General features: G+C 35.7%; 1 protein-coding gene across 1 annotated transcript in view; it reads right to left on the minus strand.

The window, feature by feature from the left end:
• The window catches only part of LOC150098254 (OTU domain-containing protein 7B-like), a 235,979-nt gene that overhangs the window by 34,387 nt on the left and 178,653 nt on the right, over positions 1 to 22,939 (minus strand). Inside the window, exon 9 of the mRNA XM_090406289.1 lies at positions 16,797 to 16,841. Within this exon, the coding sequence (XP_090262415.1) occupies positions 16,797 to 16,841 (45 nt within the window). The remainder of the gene's footprint in view (positions 1 to 16,796; positions 16,842 to 22,939) is intronic.

A 22,939-nucleotide genomic window follows, 5' to 3' on the forward strand; every position in this document is an offset into this window, starting at 1 on the left:
CATAACTCATCACTCTTGGAGTGATGATTATCCATTGCGAAACAGTTAAAATTCTGAGAGTGCATTGTTCCATGTCAAGAGAATACATGTAAATACACAGTCAAGTGACTGTGTATTCACATAAAAATTCCCTCGTTTATTATTATATTTACATTAACACTGCTAAAATATAAATATGCTTAACTGAAAATGTCATTTTACATTGTGCAATGCATGCAGATCTTCAAATGTCATTAAAACTCGTGTCACTGCTTATGGTTGCTTTCATCTCCAAATAAACATTCTCTATGGTCTGACCACAAGATTAAACAGTTAGCTTTCTCAAGAAGTGTTAGCTCTTGTCAATATTTTAAGTTTACTTGATCATCTCTTGGGGTTAGCAGTTGCCTATGGACTTCCATTTTTGCACCATAATGCTAACTATGGACTTGAGAATAATTAATTGTTGCACAATAGCATATACACATATTTTCCCTAAATCATCTTTAACTATTATTACCATATGAAATGCTGTTAGCAATGAATTTTGAGCAAACTGCCTACAAAAATGCTTATCAAGCTTTATATGCCACAAAATTTGATATGATGTAGTAGAACCATTTTTCTCTGATCAGAAGGTGTTTCATGCTTTTGGTAGAACAGTGTACTTTTATGACAGTGATTCTATTATTTATTACTGCATTTATATTAACACTGCTAAATTATAATCATTCATAACTATAAAAATATTTTTTTGCAGTTCAATCATTTAAAATACTTATTTTAATGCTGTTTTAAAAGATGGTTAAACATTCTTCACTCCTTAAACTATGATAATTTATCTTTACCTATCCATTTCATGAAACAATTTACAATTTATGTATGAAATATAATTGTAAGACAGAAGAATTACAATAATGAAGTAAGCAAATGTAATTTCAGTGAAATTTAATACTCATGCAAGTTATAAATCAACAACCAAAGCCTTAGAAATAAGAAGGGTGTCATGCTTTCGAGAATTAATAATCAAAGGTTACCTTCCCAGATGGAATGAAATATTACAATTAAAAATTGTGACATTTCATTTTACCTGTAAAAAAATCTTTTATCATACTTCATAAAGAAGGACCAATTCCTCACATTCAATCACATCTTGTAGAATTGGAGCAGCTAGGACTTTTTCAACTCAGCTAAATAACCTATTGGTTGGTATCACTTAAAAAAAATTCTCTAATACATTTCATTCCTCAAAGGGAGTAAGCAGAGCTCCTTTAACCCTAACTTTCTGAAAATCAGTGAGTGGTCAGTCACCACCCTTAAGTCTTCAACAACAGGCAAGCTAATGGCTGTTCAAGTATCCATGTTTTTCAATTACACAGGCCTGCAATGGAAAAGTTGTCTGAGAAGTAATAATTGATTCTTATAGATTTTTAGATGCTGAGTTCGGAAAAAATTCCATCACCCACCAATTTACCCAATTTCTAATTTTATCGTTTTTATTAGTAGTATTTGGATTTAAATTCAGGGCATTGGTATTTATTTTCATTCTCTTTTATTTATAGCTAATTAGTTGTATAAGTGCTTTTTTGTGATAAATAAAGAAATTTCCACAAAACTTCTCATTCTTAAGATAAGAGAGGGAAGGAGGGAGGAATGCAGATAAAAGTGCAGGTGGCTACTACTTTGAATCTGATTTGCCGAGATAACACGACTTCCCTGTTGTCACAGATACATTTTCTTGTGTGATTCTTTAGTTGAACTTTAGTTGTTGACTACTAAGGTTATCATATCTCTGAAAGGTGACATATTTTCTAAGTTAGTGTGAGGATTTAATTTAATGTGTTTGCATTTTTTTTTTAATGTTTATAAGTAGTGTCATGTAATAGTGTTGATGTCATTTGTTAAAATTCGTTTAACTGTGTTTTAAGTGGTGTTTGTAATGGCTTCAAGAGGTTGCAAAAATTCACCTAACAAAGAGAATACCTTTATCGTAGTTATCGGATAAAGGAATCAATAAATTATCATGCTTTTTGTGCAAGTGGGACAACCGAGATCGAGACCAACATTGGATCAAGAAGGAATGGCCAGAAAGAGTCACATTAGAAACTGGAAATAAAAATGTGTTACTCAAAACTTTGGTTGCTTGGGAAAAAATCCTTTTATCCCGGCTTCACATAAAGCTGGGATTGATGAAGTAATTTGTCAAGGCTTTGTCGAAAGAAAGAGAGTGTTTTAAATACACCTGTGCAAAATTTCCGGGGAAAAAAATGGCAACTGTTGAAAAAGAAGTGTGGAAAACTTTTAAAGAGGTGGTGACCAAATTTTTAGGAAATCACAAGGACCCCAACTATAAAATGATTGTGGAAGACATGCTACAGAAATTCAAGGTTTGAGATGTTCCCTGACTTAAAAGTGCACTTTCTCAATTCTCATTTAGACTACTTTCCTGAGAATCTGGAAACTGTCAGCAAAGAGCAAGGAGAGCAATTCCACCAAGACATCAAGGAGATGGAAAGAAGGTATCAGGGCAGGTGGAATGTCAATATGATGGTGGACTATTGCTGGATGTTGCACAGAGACAACCCGGGAAAAGAATTTCACAGAAAAAGTTCAAAAAGAAGCTTTGAAGGAAAAAGACACCACAATGAAATATAAAGTATGTACCAAAGATTAATCTTTAATTAAAAAATTTTTTTTGAATACTTTCATTCCAAAAATGTTTATGGAATATTGAGATCCATTTTGTGAAAAATCCTTACGTGATAGAGAAAAATGGAAGAGAGATTTGAAATCAGAGGTCAAATATAAATCAGACACAGGTAATAGTTTCCAGACAACTTTCCATGACTCGAATTTTGCAGGCCTGTGTTATTCATGCACTCTTCTCACTCCATTAGCTTGGACAGGCAAGAGTACATTATATATTTAAAACTTAAGCTGTTACATAAGTTATGGGCATAATATTTGGCACAAAAATACTACCAGAAATTTATAATGATCAATTCACAAAAATGAAATTTATTTTGAATGACTCAACTTTTTAGCAGTAACAAAAGACAGACTACAGATGGCAATAAAATCACATAATATGGTTGCAGAGTCTTTCAATCATCATAATCAAATTCCTGATATACATCAGATCATCCCAAAAGTATCCTTTTTATACTGTACTTGTTTCAAGCATGTCTTAACTTGTCTAAACATGAATTCTTAAAGCTTTATAAGGACTATAAGCTGATGGAGCCTCATTCTAAGGAATTCCACCTTGCAAGAACATCATACATAAGTTATTGTTTAAATAACCCTTTATTACTATGGAGGTCACTGAAGAGCACATCAGGCATATTAGTTCTGATTTTCTGAACTTGCTCCCTTTCCTGGATACACTAGTCACACATCTTCCCTCAGGCTGTCTATCCTTCACTGTTTACTGCAAACCTACACATGCTAACTCATATCACCACCCTTCGCAAAAATTTGGAGTCGTTAACACCCTCAAAAACACAGCTATAACAATTTTCTCTATATGAACAAGCTCTTAAACAAGAATTAAAAATTATTAGCAATACATTTATAAATAATGGCTATGGCAAAAATACTATTAATAAAGTTCTTCATAAAACTTCATCAAAAAATAATATAGATTACAGTAAAACCATAGCTATCCCATACATTAAAGGGTTATCAGAAAAAATTAATAGAATCCTATACCATTATAATCTTAATGCCATCATTAAAATTAAAAAACATATTCAACTCCTCTTAGGATCCTTTCCATCCATTGGCACATACTGGAGTTTATTGCATCTATTGTGCCTGTAACTTACCTTATATTGGGGAAACTGGATGTACAATCCCTATCCGTAAAAAAGAGCACAAACGACACATTAAATTTAACAATTTCAGTGAAGCAGGCCTCTCATATCATGCTCCTAACACCTTACACCAAATTGATTGGAAAAGTACCTGCTCATTACATCAAACAAAAACCTGGTATAAATGGAAATTTAAAGAAGCCTATGAAATTTTGATTAATCACCCTAATCTTAACAATAATGGTGGCATAAAAATCCCAAGAATCTGGATGGCAGACATTCAGCCCACTTAATTTCCAGCAAACCCTGACTTCAGGATTCTAAGCAATTTTTCAACTTTTATTGGCCATTACCCATACAGTTGGTTGTAATTTATATGTATACTTATATAAATAATTTATTTATTTATTATTTATTAATTTTTTTCTTTTTGTAAACATGTAGCTCTCCAGCTTAATTTAATTTTGTCACCTAATAGATAATAATAATAGGATTCTAGTTTTGATGTAGTAAGGTTTTTTACCCACCAGAGGTCAGGCCAATATTTTTAATGACTGTCAGTAACTTTAGCATCCCATGTAGATTGTAGTACAGCTTGTTTCTTTGTATGTGTGTACTCCAGATGATGACCTTAATGTGAAGGTCGAAACATCGAGTGTTTATTTTGGTTTATATTAAACTAAAGTTTTACTCTAACATGGTAGTTGTTTCCATAATTTTCATGATGTATTCTGATCACTGTGTAAGCATGAAGGAAAGCAACAGTCGAAGATTTAGCTACAAAACTGTTGAATATTTAGCAAAAGATCTTAATTCATTGTCATCGACCAACCATTGCAATTTGCAAGAACTTGGAATAGTGTCTAAGCTCAGCAACTGGGTTCCTCACGAACCAATGCACTGCTCCGCATTCTCGAGAGGTTCAATCTTCATTTCTGAATTGTGTAGTAACCGGTGATGAAAAGTGGATACTTTACAAGAATGTTAAGTGCTGAAGACAGTGGGTTCATTCAGAGGAACAGGCTAAACCTCAGCCAAAACAAGACCTTCACCCTCAGAAGGTTTTGTTAAGTGTTTGGTAGGATATGGCTGGTATAATCAGTGGCAGATTACCCAATAGGTGCACTAGGCACGTGCCTAGTGCTTCGTTGTCTTGAGAGGCCTCAAAAATCACATTGTAAGTTGTAATACTAACTAGACAAATTAAATAATTATAAATAAAGAAAAAACTTGTTATTATTTAAGGATTTTATTGTCTTTTTAATATATATAAAAAAACACTTTTACATAAAGGGCCTTATAACAAAATTGCACCTGGGCCCCAAAGTTCAAAGTGTATCATACTGGGTATGATACACTTTGAACTCTTGCCACAAAACCAAACAATCACAGCTGAAGTATACTGTGAACAACTTGATCCATTGAATGAAAAACTGAAAGAAAAGGTGTTCTCTGGTCAATCGAAAGGGTTGTTTTTCACCATGATAATGCCCGCCCTCATAGTACAAGAATCACCTGTACTAAGATTGAGGAACATGGCTGGGGAAAGCTTCCACATCCTTCGTATTCTCCTGATCTTGCACCTTCAGATTACCACTTGAAGTTTGCAACATTTCATTAATGAAAAACAATACGATATATTACAGGCACTGAAATTGAGCCTATGCGACGTCTTTGCCTCCAAACTTCCTGAATTCTATAGAAAAGGCATTATGAAGTTTTCACAACGTTGGAAGAGTATTATTGATTCAAATGAAGAATATTTACTCAATTAAATTAGCAAATGATTTATCTTTTATATCCTTTCAAAACTTAATGCTAAAAACGACATTACTTTTGGGATGACCTGATAGAATGAAGGGATGTTACAAGATACAATAATAGTACTACATGAAAAGTTTACATAATATAACTAACTTCCTATCAACAATTTTTTTCCCGATTAGTCTGTTATTAGACTCCAATACTGTCAGATCTTATATTTTGATCTTTTAAGGCACTTCACTGCATCAATCCACTTAGATTCAGTCTTTTCCTTCCCATTCTGATATCAAAAATCTGTTTTGCTAACTTTTCTCATTCTGTTTAAAGTTTAACTTTTAAGATGTTAGATTAGCTTAATGTCACTCACCCAAAATATTCATAATGAATGACATGTGGAGACTGTATTTTTCAATTGGTTCCTAAGTTAATCAATCTCTGACATGAGCAAGCAGGTTTTTTTGCTCCCAAGAAATCAAGTTTTCCATCCTGTAAACTGAAGAAACTTGACCATAGAACTGAGACAATTTGAAACAATAAATGTGTTAGGAACCAAGAGATGGCAGCACTTCTCTGCCATCTCTTCACTGCATGTTGCTTAAAATCAGTGATAGTCTTCGGCCAGCGATCTCTGACTGGCTACTGGTGGAAATTGAACTGCTCACTTGGTCTCCAAAAGTTACAGGACTAAAACAACCTTGCTTACTCCTTATAAGGGAATAAAAGGCATTAGGGGATTTATTTTAGCAGTCAAAAACTCAGATTTTAATTTTGTCTGAAAGATTCTATCAGAATCTTTCAGACACAGATTAGTTTTAAAGTAATTCAAATTATTCATGCTGCATTAGTGAATGAACATTAATGACAAGTGATGAACACTTTCTTACATTATTCATTCTCCATTAGTCCGCCTGAAGGGAGGGGAAAAGCAGTTGACACATCAGACGTCAGGTTCTTAAACTGTACAGAGAATGATTGATGTAACAGATGGCATAAATTGATATTGTCATCTCAGAACTGTAAACATCTTAGCAGCAGACTACATAAGATTTTGGATGATGTTATTAAACCAGTGAATAAAATAAAAGCCCAGTCATTGAATACCCATATTTTTGGGAACTTTGCCATGAAAATGAAGAAGAATTTGAGAGTCTTTTGCTTCACACTGAAGTTAGATGACTCTCAAATGGAAACTGTCTACGATGTTGTAATGATCTCTACGATACTGTTCTAAACAATGGAAAAGGTTGACATCACATTTCTTTCTGATATTTTCACCCAATTAAATGAGGTTAACATCAAATTGCAAGGAAGCAACATGAATCTTCATAAATCCATTTCTTTCTGATGCCACTTCTGTTCATCCAAATTTGTGAGAATTTGACTTAAAAAATGATTTTGAAGCTCAAGTACAATTTCAACAGCGTGGGTATGAAAGATACTGGCCAAACATGCAATGCAAGTATCCTCAGCTTTGGCAATAAATAAATGAAATTACTGTTCATTGCTTTTCCATCTTCACATTTGGTCGAGAAAGGATTCAACATCGTGTTGCAACAGTTAGCTAAGCAATGAAATAAACTGCAAATAAGTGAAGGAGGAGACTTGAGACTTCGTTTATTGAATATTGAAACTGATATTGAAAAATTAGCAAGATCTCATCAGGCTCAGGGCAGCCATTAATGATTGGCTTATTAAATACAGTAAGTCTACATCATTTTTGAGTAAAAATTAATTTGTATCAAAATCATTAATTTTTAATTACCTATCAGCTCAATGCATGGTTGATGGTAATTTAGGTTTGCCTAATAATATATTATAATTATCTTATCGAGTCATTAACCTAGTGTAAAATTGAGCATGGGGCACCAGGCAAAAAAAGGTTAAGAACCACTGATGTATAGGATATAAAATGAGGGAAAACTCCTCATTACAATAAATCAACACTAAGGGGGAAAAAAGCTTTTTGCACTCTTATGCAACTTCCAGAGATGGCTGCTTGTAACCCGTCTTTTCAGTTTATGAATGATCTCCATGGCAATCTTGTAATATTCCCTCACAAACATAGCACTCCTGTTAAATGAGAGAAAATTTGTATAAAAACAAAGAGCAACTACATGTAGGAAGGTGAATCAATAATTTTCAATATAATCACCCCCCCCCCCCACTCAATACAACCTTTATATCATTTGTTAACTTTTTAAAACACTACTGGTAGGCACCTGTTGAGCTCAGCAGTCACACTCTTTTGGATGGCCTCTAGTGAGTCAAACTAGCATCCTTTGAATCCATTTTCAATTTTGGAGAGAAAAAAAAAAGTCCACCAGTGACAAAAATTTGGCATGTGGGTGTTTTAACATGGCAATTATCTTCTGAATTGTATTGGCAATCGTTGGTATATGGCTCATGAAAGATTCCTAGTAGATCAGTTTCTTCTAGCATAATTCCACCAATATAATATGACAGTGGATATCTCATTACACCAAAGTGCATACTTTACATTTACTAACATTGAAGCGATAGCCATTTTCTTATGCCCACAATTACACCCTACTTAAATTATTCAGCATGTACTGCATATTAGCTGCATTCGTGATTACCATGTCTATCTTTGCATTATCAGCAAATAGCTTTATGTCCCCCTGTCAAATCCTTCCCAATGTCATTAATGTACAGATTAAATAACAATGGATCAAAGACTCATCTTTGTGGTACATCACTGGTTACCTTAAATCTTTCAGACTAACATTCTCTATATATATCACTTTCTGTTATCTGTCAGTCAGCCATCCTCTTATCCAAGTTAATATTTTATAATCAAATCACATATTCTCCAATTATACAACAGTCGTCAATGTTGTATGCTGTCAAAAGTCTTAGAAAAGTTAAAAAATATCATAGTGTATCCACCCCTCTTGTCTAACTCAACAGCAACATCATTATAAAATGTGAGCAAGTTGCCAAAACATAAGAAATTAAACCCCACACTGTTCAGAGCAAAGTATAGATTCTCTTTCAATCCATTTCTGTATATGAGTTCTTATTAACTTTTCCAAAATCTTCACCACCACTCCAGAGATACCTAGAGGTTGATAGCTGGATACATCAGTCTTTGCACTAGCCTTATGAAATGGGATTACCATACATTCTTTCCACTCTTATGGAATTTTCCCTGTTCTGAGCCTCAAATTATATATCTAGTCAAAGGAATAGCCAGTTCAGCTGAACATTCTTGTAGCATCTGTGCTGATGTTTCATCAAATCCTATTGTTGACTAGAGTTTCATGGGGTTTAAGCTAACATAACACTTTGAAATTTAAATGTTAATTCTAGATTTTCCTTTTTATTTTTGTAGTTCTTTTCTTTCATATATGTCTTCCTTTATATATATATGATTGCTACCATTCTAGTTGTCATTTATAATTTCCTGCCACTACCTCTGTTCTGTTTCCCACCTTTTATTTCTATGTGTATATGCATTGATACAAATAATTGTATGCATTTATTTTGCAAAAATAAAGTAACAGTGGTACTAGTTAACATATTACAGTAAATTACAGTTGCAATTAGTTCTAATTAATGTCTGGATTAATTCACCAAAGTAAAATAATTCCCCACCTTTCCTTTACAACATGAAAATACAAACTGTTGCTGTGGCTGATTATGGAAAACTGCACTACATACGCTAATACCTGCAGAAGTTATACCCAAAATTTAATTGCTTGGCAATCATTTAAACATTTCACGTGAAAAATTGAAAATATTTGAAACCATACCAATCAGTAGAATACGAAGTGAAAAACTGAGTCTTCTATCTAAACTGGTAGCAATGGCAGGTATGTTGTGGTCTCATTAACATCAGATTTACTTAATACCTCATATACTGTTAGTTCATTTGTATCTTTTATTTTGATTCCTATACCCACTCAAAGCCAAAGGTTCGGAAAGTTCTTGATACTATCAAATGAAGAAACTACAGTTTCTGCAGTTGCCAAAAAACTTGGTGTACTTTTTTGCACAAGACACTACTTCACACCTTCAACAGCTGCTAACTCTATATACAAAGCCCAAATCTGTCCAGCCATGGAATATATTTGGGGTGGTGCATCAAAAGTCTCTCTAAGATTGCTTGATTCTATCCAGAAGAGGGCAATCTGGCTAATTAATGATCCAACTCTCACAGACATTCAGTTTCTGCCTTATACCTCTTCTACAGATATTTTCATGGACAGTGCTCTGCTGAATTGGCCACTATTATTCCTCCACTCTCCTCCAAAATCATTAAAACAAGAGCCGCTGTTAATCAACACCCTTTTACAGTCCATCTTAAAACTCACTGACCCAACTTCACTGCCTCCTCTTTCATTCCATCTATTTCTGTCCTATGGAATAGTCTCCTCCACTCTGCCTTTCCCAAAGATTACAACCCTCAGCTGTTCAAGCAAAATGTGAACAGACTCCTTCTATTCCTCTTGCCCCCATACAGCACTATTGTGCTATAGGTTTTGTGGCTTTTCATGTGTGGACCAGATATTAAAAAAATATACATATATATATCTTCTTTACAAGATGCGTACATCACTACACATTATAGAGAATCACATCCTAGACTGGTCTGACCTTTGCTCAGGGTCTCAGATGTGCAAATAATTTGATGGTAGCAGTTACATTTCTTATGCACAAGTAGTTTAAAAAAAAAAAAATCATACTTGTATATATGAGAAACACGACTTCTGCCATTGTGATCTCAATAAAGGTTGAAAGTAATCTGAGAAATGACTCTCAACACACGGGTGTGTGTGTGTGTGTGTGTGTGTGCATGCACACACCCACCCACCCACCCAGTAAAGGAGAGTGTTCTGGATTACAAAAAGCAATTTGACATAATGTCAAATGTTCTTTATGTAAGCAACTTAGTCACAAAAACATTTCTTGTGTAAACAGCTGTTTATTTATGCTAGGAAAAAATATGGATGAAAACAATAATATAATTTTTTGACAAATAGAGTTAATTTCCCAATCAAGCAACAGAAAGCTTTTTTTTTTAAACCATCACCACAAAAAAGACCTATAATAACATAAGAGCATACATGGGCAAGCGATTATTGAAAATGAAGGTATCTGTTGATGTGTTTCTTAAAAGAGCTGAACGTTATCTATCACAGGATGTTCGAGTGGAGAACATACCTGTTACTCAACCAACAGACTATGGACTCAAATCCCACAACAGGTATGAATGTTTGGGAACGTCTTTAGGTGATATATAATTTCATCATTTGAAAAAACAGTGCTTAATATTTTGAACCCTTGTCCCCAAACATAACACTGCAATGGTACAGGTCAAAAACGTTTCTGAGTCTGTGCTGACATGAGTTCGGCCACTGGTATGAATCAGGCCATTAACATTGGAAAATGATTTGTAGTGACTAGGGAAATTATGTTTACATAATTTTATCATGAACTCGACCACAACAAATGGGTTATTGGCAAACAAATTGACTCATTTTGGTAGAGTCCATCCCTCACAATCAACAGTTTGAATCAACCTCTCAGGTTGAGTTCATGCTGAAACCATAAAAATCTTCTCCCTAGTGATGATAATGTAGTGTTGTATTCACACACACATCACATTAATGCACAATGGCAAATTACATGAATGCTGAATACATCAACACGATGTTAATGTATGGTGAAGTTGAATGTAATGGGAGGGCTGCCAGCTGGTTGTACGCACAGCATTTCACACAACATCTAACTCCATCACACATCCTGTTAGCCAACGTGAATCAGTGGTTGTGGGGAAACAGGTTCCTTCAATGTCAACAGACATGACTGTGGAGTTCGGTTGATTATCAGGTTAGTATTCCTCTTTTGTAATCAATGATCCATGCTTCATCACCACTTTGGTGTTTTTCTTCCAGTTGTTGGCAAAGTTGATAACCTTAGCCTTGCTCATACATGTAGTTACAGAGAAATGCCTTTGGAATTATTGTTCACGGCTGCGATTAATTCCAATGTGCTCACCAGTTTGCCACAGGTCACATTTACTAGTCGTGGGAAGTTCCTTCTATCCTTTTTGTTCATGGGTCTGAAGCAGTCTAACCTGGTAATTTTTTGGAATTGAAATTACATTTTTCATTTAGTTTAGTGATATCATCCTTTACACTTTGAAAGTTTAGGATAGTGGAATTATAAATATATTATTTTTCTTTGCCTCAATTGAGCCATGAACTGCTGAACAATGAGATTACGGAGCTAGGTGGTGTCTGTGGAGAGTGATTTTTCATCATACAGCTGATCATGAATCTGTTTGAGCTTGGCTTCTGTTGATTTAATTTTACTGTGGAAAGTTTTGTAAATAGTGATAAGGCACTGCTTTAGGAAATCAGTGTGTTTTACTCAAGGGAGGCACAGTGAGCATAAAAAAGGCTGGTTCATGTATGCAAAATGTTTGTGCTGATTCATCAGTTTTTACACAACTAGCAAGGAAATATTGCCATCATCAACAATTATTATTATTAATATTCGTGACACCTCCAAGGAGTCCGAAGACTCATCACGGGAGGACACCTACTATACAACACTCCATCTCCACTACTACACCGAACCTCTACTACCAATCATCTACATCAATGCCATCTACTGCCCACAACCACCACTACCACAGCTAGTATTTTTGTCTGTAAATTGTGTGTGTTCTAAAGGGCCGATTTTATGCGGGATGAAAAACCCGAGTTTCCGGGGGAAAAACCCTGCTATTGTACAAAAGACCTGTTTTTTTATTGTGGCCCGGACATCTAGTCTTCAGCTGCGACATCATTGGATTTGTCAGTTCTGGTCGACAGCACTACTTTAGCAAAGTCCGTACAGTCATTGGGTTTTGTTGTTTCTATCTCTGCTTTCTGCAGTAGACACAGCAGGCACTTGCATGTTGCTGATATCAAACTGGCAAAAAGACTGTTATGAAACACTTAAAAAGAGTATTTACAGATTGTTCAATAATATTCAGCTACTTAAGAACTGTTACTGTAGTTTCACTTGGTGGAAGAAACAAATTACTTTTGAAAGCATTAAAAGGAGGAGCACATTTTGATTGACTTATTCTAAAGCACTGCTTATGATTAGAAGAGAAGATATACACACACATGCACACATAGTGTTTCAGAATACCCATCACAAATTTCTAGGGTATGTAGGGGGGGTCAGGTTTTGATTAATAACCCATGTCCCCAAAGGTACAGGTTGAAAACATTTCATGTGCACATCACAAAGTGTTACACCTGATATCTTAGGAATATAGTATTCTCAGCCATCATGGTGTAACATGAAGAATAAATATCATAAATTAAAACCCCTGCATAAAAAAATGAAAAATTTAATGAAAAATTTCTTGCATCCAGTAAAATGTATAAAACATAAAGGTTGTTGTTAAAGTAGCTGATAAAGGAAGGAATGTATTAATATTGTAATATGACTTAAAATAAGGAATTCTAACTAAATAAGTAGCTAACAAAGGAAAGTATAGATTAATATTGTAATACGATTAAAAATGAGAGTTAAGTAAATAAGTAGAAAGGGGTGAGTCATAAAATACGTTATGTGAGAGATTAAGTTATTAAGTAGAATTCATAGAAAAAGTTTGAAAGGGGATTAAGTCAGGCTAGCACAAGAAAAGCAAAGCTATCGCTTAGGGCTGATCCCCAGATTGAAACATTGAGAACAGGCTTGCCGATCAAATGACATTTGGCGGGAAAATGCCACCCTAATTGGTCGATGATTAAAAAACAAGTAGAAGGAGTAGAAAGGAAGTAAGAAAAGGTGCCGTTAGGGTAGCAGCTATAAAAGGGTTGGTAACCCCCATGGAGAAAAAGAAACTCCTTTTTTGGATAGTCGCTTTTGGCCTTGGAGTTTGGTTTTGGTTCCGGTGGAGTTCACGGGGTTTTCCTGAGTGGCGACAGGGGTGATATCTCCTCGTCACAACACAGAAACGAAAGTGAGCGGGATTTCGATTCCCGTTTTCCCGAGTAGGAAGCAAAGGAAAAATTGCCATAGAGTCCTAGAGAAGGAGGGATCTTCTTCGTTTCGACGCTAGCGATAACTATGCAAAGCAGAAAGCTGTAAAGAGATCGATGTCCTCGTTGCTAATAGTAGAGCAAATATATGTGTGTTAAAGTATTCCAGAGTTACGAGAAGTTATACCAGAGGTTCGTTTGGAAAGGGATAAAGGCCCATACGAAAAGCTCAAGAAAGGTACTGAAAATCATAACCTATGTTAGCTAGAAATTTGTCTGTGAAAAGTATCGTGATTCCAATACAGAACTGTTGAAGTTACTAGGACTTTAGTATATGATAGAATGTGTTATGTGTAGATTGACTAGTGTTAAAGATTTGTGAATGATTAAGAGTCCTAAGGTATTTTTGCATGTCTATTATATTGCACAAGATATTTAAATGACATAATTGTGTGTTAGTGCAAATAACGGTATAACGGAATAGTGTGAATTAAGTAATTACGTACCTAAGAATTGAATGCCTAATGTAATGTATAAAATAATTGAAATGTCACAAGTATGTGTTAGCAGTGAATGATTTGTTAATCTACTTCAGTATGAATAATCAGATAGTGTGAATTGATCTAATTTATTCACATCAGGTGAATTTATGAATTAATGTGTAAGGCGGCATAATCACAAATAGCCATATTGCTTGTAATAATTTAATGTTAGTCTATAAGTATTTTAGTTTAGTATTTGAATTGTACCATGATTAGAAACTTAATAAACCTTTTGTTCAATGATAAAAGAGTTGTCTGATGTTGCTAATCCCATGCACCACTTAAAATCATCGTACCTAATCACGCGGGAAATTTTAATGTTGAGGAAAGAGATTAAGCGTCACGACTGCAATAATATATAAATACTAAGAGATATATTTGAGATTGACTTTCTCCCTATTTATGACAACATAAATGGTGCAGTTGATAACCACTTGAAAATATTGTACTTAGTCACGCAGAAAATTTAAGTTGAGATTCGAGTTAAGTGTCACGACTGCAATAGTTACACTTTCAGATATATTTGAGTTCTTTCTCCTTGTTTATGTATGTAATATCCTAAACTAAATATCCCAAAAGGCGCAGTATAAATACAAATATTAGTGGTACTACGGGGAGCAATAACTTAGATATTGGTTTAATTTTTGGTAAAATCTCGGGCATAGAAGTTAGAAGAATATAGATAAAAGGAATTTGTAAGATTAGAGTAGAAATCGTAAGATGGGACACAACAAAAGAATGTAAACATTAGACACAGAGTAAATTTCATTTTAATTTCATAAACATTTACAGAAGGTGCTTGAAGTTGCTATCACCAACTTCACTCCATGCATTACATCTGCATAGCAAGTTTTAGCTCACTCTTTCAAAAATACTTGGCATGATTTGGTCTCTCCCACTGCAATCAGTATCCTTGCCAGCATATCTACTGACTCTACAGGGATATTGTACATGTCACACTTCATGTGACCCCGCATAAAAAAGTCCAATGGAGTTAAGTCTGGTGAACTTGCAGGCCAGGCCACCTTTGTCAATCCATCACCCACCAAATGTTTGGTGGAGATAGTGTCAGATTTCACATGAACAGTGAGGTGGCAGACTGTCGTGTTGAAATGGTGTGTTGCCTAATGTGCAATGGCACATTTTCCAATAACTGTGGCAGTGTCTTTTGTAGAAATATCAAGTTCCTGCAAGGAACTTGATGTATTGTAATGGGTATTCTGAAACACTCTGTGTGTGCATCCTCTCTTCTAATCATAAACATCAAGGAACATTGGGTCATTCAGGAAGGGTGGAAGGATGATACAGTCCAATCAACTCATCACCAACAATGCCTGCCCACATGTTGACGGCAAATGTGTTCTGGAATACATAGCGATGAGTGATGACAGGTTGTCCCCGGACCAAATGTGGTTGTTTTGACAATTCCACATGCATTTCGTAGTGAATACAGCTTCATTAGTGAACAGCACCAGTTCTGAAAATTGAGGCTCTTCTACACTGCATTGACTGAACCACTTACAGAACTCTACCTGTGGTGTAAATTGGTTGGGTCCAGTGCATGAACCTTCTGATACCAGGAATGGAGCTGATTGGTGTGCAGAGCCTATCAGGTATCTGGAGTGAGGGACATCCATGGCATTTGCAATGCCACGGGTACTAACAGAAGGATTCTCACTGCCCCAACAAAGCACCTCCTTGTCGAAGTCTAGAGTACGGAGAGTCCTTCCAAAGCGCTAAAGGATGATATCACTAAACTAAATGAAAAATGTAATTTCAATTCCAAAAAATTACCAGGTTAGACTGCTTCAGATCCATGAACAAAAAGGATGGAAGGAACTTCCCACGACTAGTAAATGTGACCTGTGGCAAACTGGTGAGCACATTGGAATTAATCGCAGCCGTGAACAATAATTCCAAAGGCATTTCTCTGTAACTACATGTATGAGAAAGGCCAAGGTTATCAACTTTGCCAACAACTGGAAGAAAAACACCAAAGTGGTGATGAAGCATGGATCATTGATTACAAAAGAGGAATACTAACCTGATAATCAACTGAGCTCCACAGTCATGTCTGTTGACATTGAAGGAACCTGTTTCCCACAACCACTGATTCATGTTGGCTAACAGGATGTGTGGTGGAGTTGGATGATGTGGGAAATGCTGTGCGTACAACCAGCTAGCAGTGCTCCTATTACATTGAACTTCGTCATACATTAACATCATGTTGACGCAGTCAGCATTCGTGCATTAATATGATGTGTATGTTAATACTTTTAATACTCTAACTGCATGTATGAGCGAGGCCAAGGTTAGCAACTTTGCCAACAACTGGAAAAAAAACACCAAAGTGGTGATGAAGCAAGGTTATCAACTTTGTCAACAACTGGAAGATAAACACCAAAGTGGTGATGAAGCATGGATCACTGATTACAAAAGAGGAATACTAACCTGATAATCAACTGCTACTAATAGCCATCCTTAAAATCAGAGCATAAGTATAGCAAGGGAGCGTGCATAACTTATATGGTCAAACAACAAATTCACTTCACAAATATAAGTAGTCTCAATTTCAACATCAAGTGTCCACTTCCATCTCCAGTCTGCAAAACCCCAGTGGCTTTTCCTGACAGAGATTAAAATTTCAGCCTGCTCAATCACTAATCTCTACTTTCCAAAGCACACACACTCCACTCCTTTGAACTCAAGAGTGACATTTGTGCCTATGTGCACTCTAATATATACCAACTCAGAGAGCATTCAACTTAGAATCACAGAATTATTTATTATGATCTCTGCCCAAGTCTCTATACCAGGCAAATTTATATGCTGCCTTTATCACTCTCCCAATGACACCAATAATTTGAACTTTTTGACTCCTCCTCCTTAAAATGTCAATTTCCTTCAGTCCAACTTTCCAAACAGTGAGATAACTTCCTTGGTGGTTTTAATGTTAACAATATCAACTGGTTTTCCTTCTCCAACTGCACATATATATCAAGCAAGTAGAGATGCTGAGATTTTTGCTATTACAATTGACCTTACACAAATTGTTCACAAGCTTACCAGATAACCCCAACCATCCTAGATCTCTTCCTCACTAGTGAATCTCTCCAAGTATTCTGCGAATGTTGTATCTCCTTTAAGTAATTCGGACCACAGCCTTCGCTATCTCTTCTCCCACTGAAAAATACTCACATAGCTGCTCCTGACCAAGAATTGTTAGGCATTTGAAGAATTCCAAGTGGAAAGACCAAAGACCTGAGACTTCTATGCCTTATCCCCTTGGTTAGACTATTGCTTATATCCCTCTGATCCAAGCATATGCATTAAATGCATTACTGAAGTAAGCCTCCCTTGTATAGAAGTATACATTCCTCATTCTACACTAAATTCCTGTCCCTTAACTAAGCCTTGATTCTCCAAAAGGTGTGCCTCAATGCTGTACAAATGAATTAAGCGTACCACAACTAACCATCAAGAACTCCATCTTCCCCTATTATTATTTGAAATAGTACAAGAAAACCATCAATGTATCAAAAACTGAATTTGAAAGAGCTAAAAGCAGAAAATTTGCACTGTGTCCAATTGGCAGTCATGTTCAAAGGCATGACTGCCATTTGGACATGATGCCAAGGCATTCACAATAACTTTTGTCCAACTGTTCTCACCCCTGTTGTGCACCCAGATGGTATTGTTGTATAGACATTTTATTTTGATTATTTATTTAATTTGTATTGTCGACTTATACCATTTGTAATAGCCCTGTTTCCTCTTATCTTTAATGAATCCTCCCCCTTACATTGATATATCGCTGTCTGCTTGAGCTTATGCTAAATTCTTTTGGAGACGACAACCTCTATCTTTGCCTAAAGTATTCTAATCTTAAAACTCACATCTGATACTATAACTTGACCTTAGTCTGCTCATAATCTGCTTCACTTACTCCCCCCCCCTCAACTTCGTAAGGTAAACCCTTATATGTGCTAGTGCCGTAAAATAAGGGAAAAAACCTCTAGTTAAGGGCAATCAAGGACTATGTAAATTTTTTATTCTTTACAAAAATCAGAATTTTTCTACTAAGCACATATATAAGAACCCTTTGTTCATTAATCTCAAGCAACTCTGAATTGTACAGTTGTGGCGGTTACTTTACCTTGGTCACATGGGTCTGATTAGTTTTTGTGAGACAGCACATTGGTTAACAAGGATCAGGCAAGCTATTTACAAAACAAAACATGTTTATTTTAACTATGACAAATGTTTTAGAAACAGCAATGGGCATATCACGTGCTTGAATCACAATTTATGAAGTAAAGCTAATCACCTGAGACATTAAACAAAAAATCACACACTCAACTTATTTATGACATGAAAGGTTCTTAGCCTGTAAAGCCTTGCATTCGATTTTATAAAAATTAAGATAAATTATATGTAATACTTTCTATGCGTTAGTTAAAACAAGCAATATACAAACATATACCATTCAGACCACTTACAGACCAACACTCGGCTCTCTAACCTCCTTGCTACGTACTACAATTGATTAAACAGGACTAGCATTGATTATCTACACAAACAATCTTGGACAGTAACATAGAGCAATCTACGTACTAGCTCTCAGTATCTTGTAAAGTCCTAGGGTTTTCAAGGGGTATGGGTGAGTTCTGCTGGTTCCTTCCTCATTCTTCTGAAATGGCTGCGATCGGGTACTATTCGGATGGTTGTCGTCTTGCAAGTTCTCTCCCTTGGAAAGGTACTACAGTTCTTGGTGATGTTAGGAACTGCTCCGGTTTCAGCATATCAGCATAGACGTGGGTTGGTACTTTCGAAGAACATCTCGGAAGGTTCTTTTGAATACGGCCTCTCCTGACTCCCCCCCGTGCACTGGGATTTACCTATCAGCAAACTTCCCAAGATCTCCCGGACAACTCCTTAAGGGACTCCCTACTCTTCTCTACCCAAGACTCCAGGAAAAAAAGGCTCTTTTTGCCCACCAATCACGGCCTTTTATATCATTCAACGTCCCTTGTCTTACCATCCAAACTTCCCGGATTTTCTGGAAGTGGCCTGACGTCACCTACGCTTACTTTAAGTTTTGGTGGCAAAACTCCTATATTTCAGTGACCTTAGAGATTATTGTTCACCTTCAGCTCACTAATATAATTCTATCTAATCCTTTTGATTACTTGTAGTTCTACATTCAGTTATTTTCACAATATAATACAAAGTTTAATACATTAAAGCAGGTTATATACACTTCTAATTTTATATATTTTATGACCTATGTAAAATCGATATAGGTGAAAAAAATTTTCTTTATTTCACCATAAGAGATTTTACAGTTGCATCATCATCCAAGAAAAAAAAGCAATCTTCAAACCCCCCCCCCCCCAACCATTCCAAACACCTAACACTCAATGCCTTCTGACCTTTCACAAGAAAGTGATCAGAAAAATCTTGTCCAAATTAGACACCAAAAAGTTCCCTGGTAATGATGGCATTCTTCCAACTGTCCCAAAGCTTAGCATTCCAAAATTGACCTTTGTTCCTTTTCATGCTCTCCTAAGTACATTGAAAAATTCTTACCATCCAACTACTGCCAAATCTCTCATTCTTCAATCCTCTCCAAAGTAATGGAGAGGACCAACTCCTGCACTACCTTAAAGATAATCAATAATAAAATACTGCCAGTATGGATTCCACCAATGCCAAACAACAAAGGATCTGCTTGACTATGTCACTCATCTCTGGATAAATACCATGAAAAATTTTGATGATTCCCAAGTAGTGTTGCATTTGATATCTTCATGGCTTTCAACTGGGAATGGCACAAGAGTGTAAAGTAAATTCTATCATTTGGTCTGCCTCATGACCTCTGCTGGTTTGCCAGCTTTGTCTGGGATGGTGGAGAGTTCCCTATCTTCTAAATATGCAACTAATGATGGGTGGGTCCTTCCTCCTTCTATATAATGATGACCTACTCCAGCTGACTGCTAATCCAATACACAGTTTCACCAATGACAGCAGACTATATTCCTCAATGTCATTTGACAAACCTTGCACTACACAAGCCATAGCATTACATAGTAACAACATTTGCAACTCTAAATTCTGATCTCTAAACCATTCTTTGGAGCTTGGATAGCCTTGTCAATTTCAATGCACACACAGTTCTGCCTTATTTACCACAAAAAAGAACATATACTTCTATTCTTACCTTTAACAACACCTAAATTTCTAGTTCCCCTTGGGATTACTCTGACATGAAACCTTTCTTGGCACAAAACATATTATAACCATTGCCTCCTTGGAATTCAAAAACAATTAGGATTCCTCTTTAGCTCAATTTACCTTTGGACAGCTAATAACCCCTATATAAATCACAAATCCATCCATCCATGTATTGATTACTGTTCACAAGTGGCGGCTCGTGGGGGTGCTGCAACTTTCGAAATATACATACACACTGTAAGTACAGTGTATATGTGTTTGGATAAAATATCAAAATTATGGTGAAAAGTTTTAAAAAAATTAAACATGAAAAAATATTGTTTATTATGGATAAAATTATACAGTTTAGTATAATTCAAAATTACTTAAAAATAAAATCCATTCCTTTAATTGTAATTAAATGAATGGATTTACAATTTTTGGACATTACAATCATCATCATCGTCAAATTTCTGTCATGTACCCTCAAGGGGTATACAGGATATGATAGTACTACATGAAAAAAATTACATCATTACTAACTTCCTATCTACAATTTTCCTCCAAATCAGTCTGTTACTTGTCAAAACTCCAACATTATCAGTTCTTATATTTCTATCATCTAAAGCACTTTGTAGCATATCAATCCACCTATATCTTGGTCTTCCTCTGGGGTCGTTTTGCTGCAAACCTGGCAAAGAGCACTTGTTTTGTGAATCTTTCTTCGCCCATTCTATTTAAGTGACCATACCACCTGAGATTAGCTCTGCTAAAGCATTCCTGGATGTTGACAATGTCAAGTTCTTTCCTAATATCTTTGTTTTTAATTTGATATTGCCATTGATGCCATCTGTTCACGCCTCTAATCTTTCTCAGGACTCTCATATCTGTGGTCTCTAGTCTTTGGTCAAGCGTTTTACTTCTGACCCAGCTCTCAGATCCATAAGTTAAAACTGGTTTGAACACTGTCTTGTATACAGCTAATTTAGTGTTCCGAATAATTTCTCTCTTATTCCATATGAATTTATTCAATTGACTTCCCACCATACAGCTTTGCTGATTCTGTTGTCTATTTCTATATTTAATTTAACATCTTCAATAAAAATTGTGCCTAAGTAGCTGAAATGTTTTACTTGTTCCACAGGTTGTCCATTCACAACACAGTTGACATTTTCAATGATTCTGCCTATTTTCATTGTCTTTGTCTTTTTATTACTGACCTTCATACCATATCTATTACAACAACTATTCAATTTAGTCAGAGAATCTTGTAGACTTCTAGTGGATTTATTTAGAAGAATAACATCATCTGCATAAAGCAAAGAGCTGACATTAACATCTCCAATTTTGATATCATGTTTAATACCACTTTCCTTCATAATGTGATCCATATAGACAATGAATAACAGAGGGGATAATGTACATCCTTGTCTCACACCAGATTTAACATTAAACCATCTTCCTGTACTTCCTTCAATTCTAACTGCTGACTTACAACTCAAATAAAGACTAAGTATTGCTTGATATAATGCCCCATTGACATCATATAACTATAGCGTATTGAATAGCTTCTCTCTTGGCACCTTGTCATATGCCTTTTCCAAATCGCCAAAACTTAAATACAGATCTTTGTTATATTCCCATGCTTAATCGACTATTTGTCGATTAGAGAGAAGCTATTCAATACTGTAGCGCATTGAATAGCTTCTCTCTTGGCACCTTGTCATATGGCTTTTCCAAATCACCAAAACTTAAATACAGATCTTTGTTATATTCCCATGCTTAATCGACTATTTGTTGTAAAGTGAAGATCTGATCCTGACAGCCTCTATTTGGCCTGAATCCAGCTTGTTCTTCACCAAGCTTTTCTTCCACAATTCTTCTCAATCGTTTTTCAAGTATACTTGCATAGATCTTGCCGGGAACACTCAGTAGGAAAATACCTCTGTAATTCTCACATTCAGTTTTATTTCCCTTTTTATATATGGGTACTATGAGAGCTCTACTTCAAACATTGGGAATTCGTCCCTCTGTCCAGGCATTCTGAACTATGCAGTGCAGCCACTATAAGACTCTTATACCACCATACATCAGCATTTCTGGTCGAATATCATCTACTCCTGCTGCCTTTCCACATTTCAAGCCTTTGATAGCTTTTTCTACTTCAAGTATGGATATGTATTCCTGACTGCATGCCTGGGCAGTGTTTTTTACCACTGTGCTGTCATCACTGCTTGTTTCATTTAGCAGTTTTTCAAAGTAATTACTCCATACTTCAAGGATATCTTTTTCTCACATTTTCATGTCACCTTTATCATCTCTAACTCCTTTTACAGCACTCTTTCTTCCATTCCTAAGCCTCTTCAACAACCTCCAGAATATTTTGCCACCTTCTTGATATTTATTTTCTATATTCTTGCCAAAGTCCTCCCATGACTTTTGTTTAGCTAGTTTTACACAGTGTTTAGCATTCTTGCATTTGTCTCTGTATTCTCTAAGAGCACAAGCTGACTTATTTGACAGGAACTTTTGATATGCTTTCTTCTTTTCCTTCACTGCTTCTTTAACTTCCTGTGTCCACCAGGGAGTTCTGATTTTTTTTTATCCTTGCACACAA

The sequence above is a fragment of the Typopeltis vanoorti genome, chromosome 16, assembly GCF_054136105.1.
Source record: "Typopeltis vanoorti isolate ZY-2024b chromosome 16, IOZ_Tvanoo_1.0, whole genome shotgun sequence".
NCBI classification, from domain to species: Eukaryota; Metazoa; Arthropoda; class Arachnida; order Uropygi; family Thelyphonidae; genus Typopeltis; species Typopeltis vanoorti.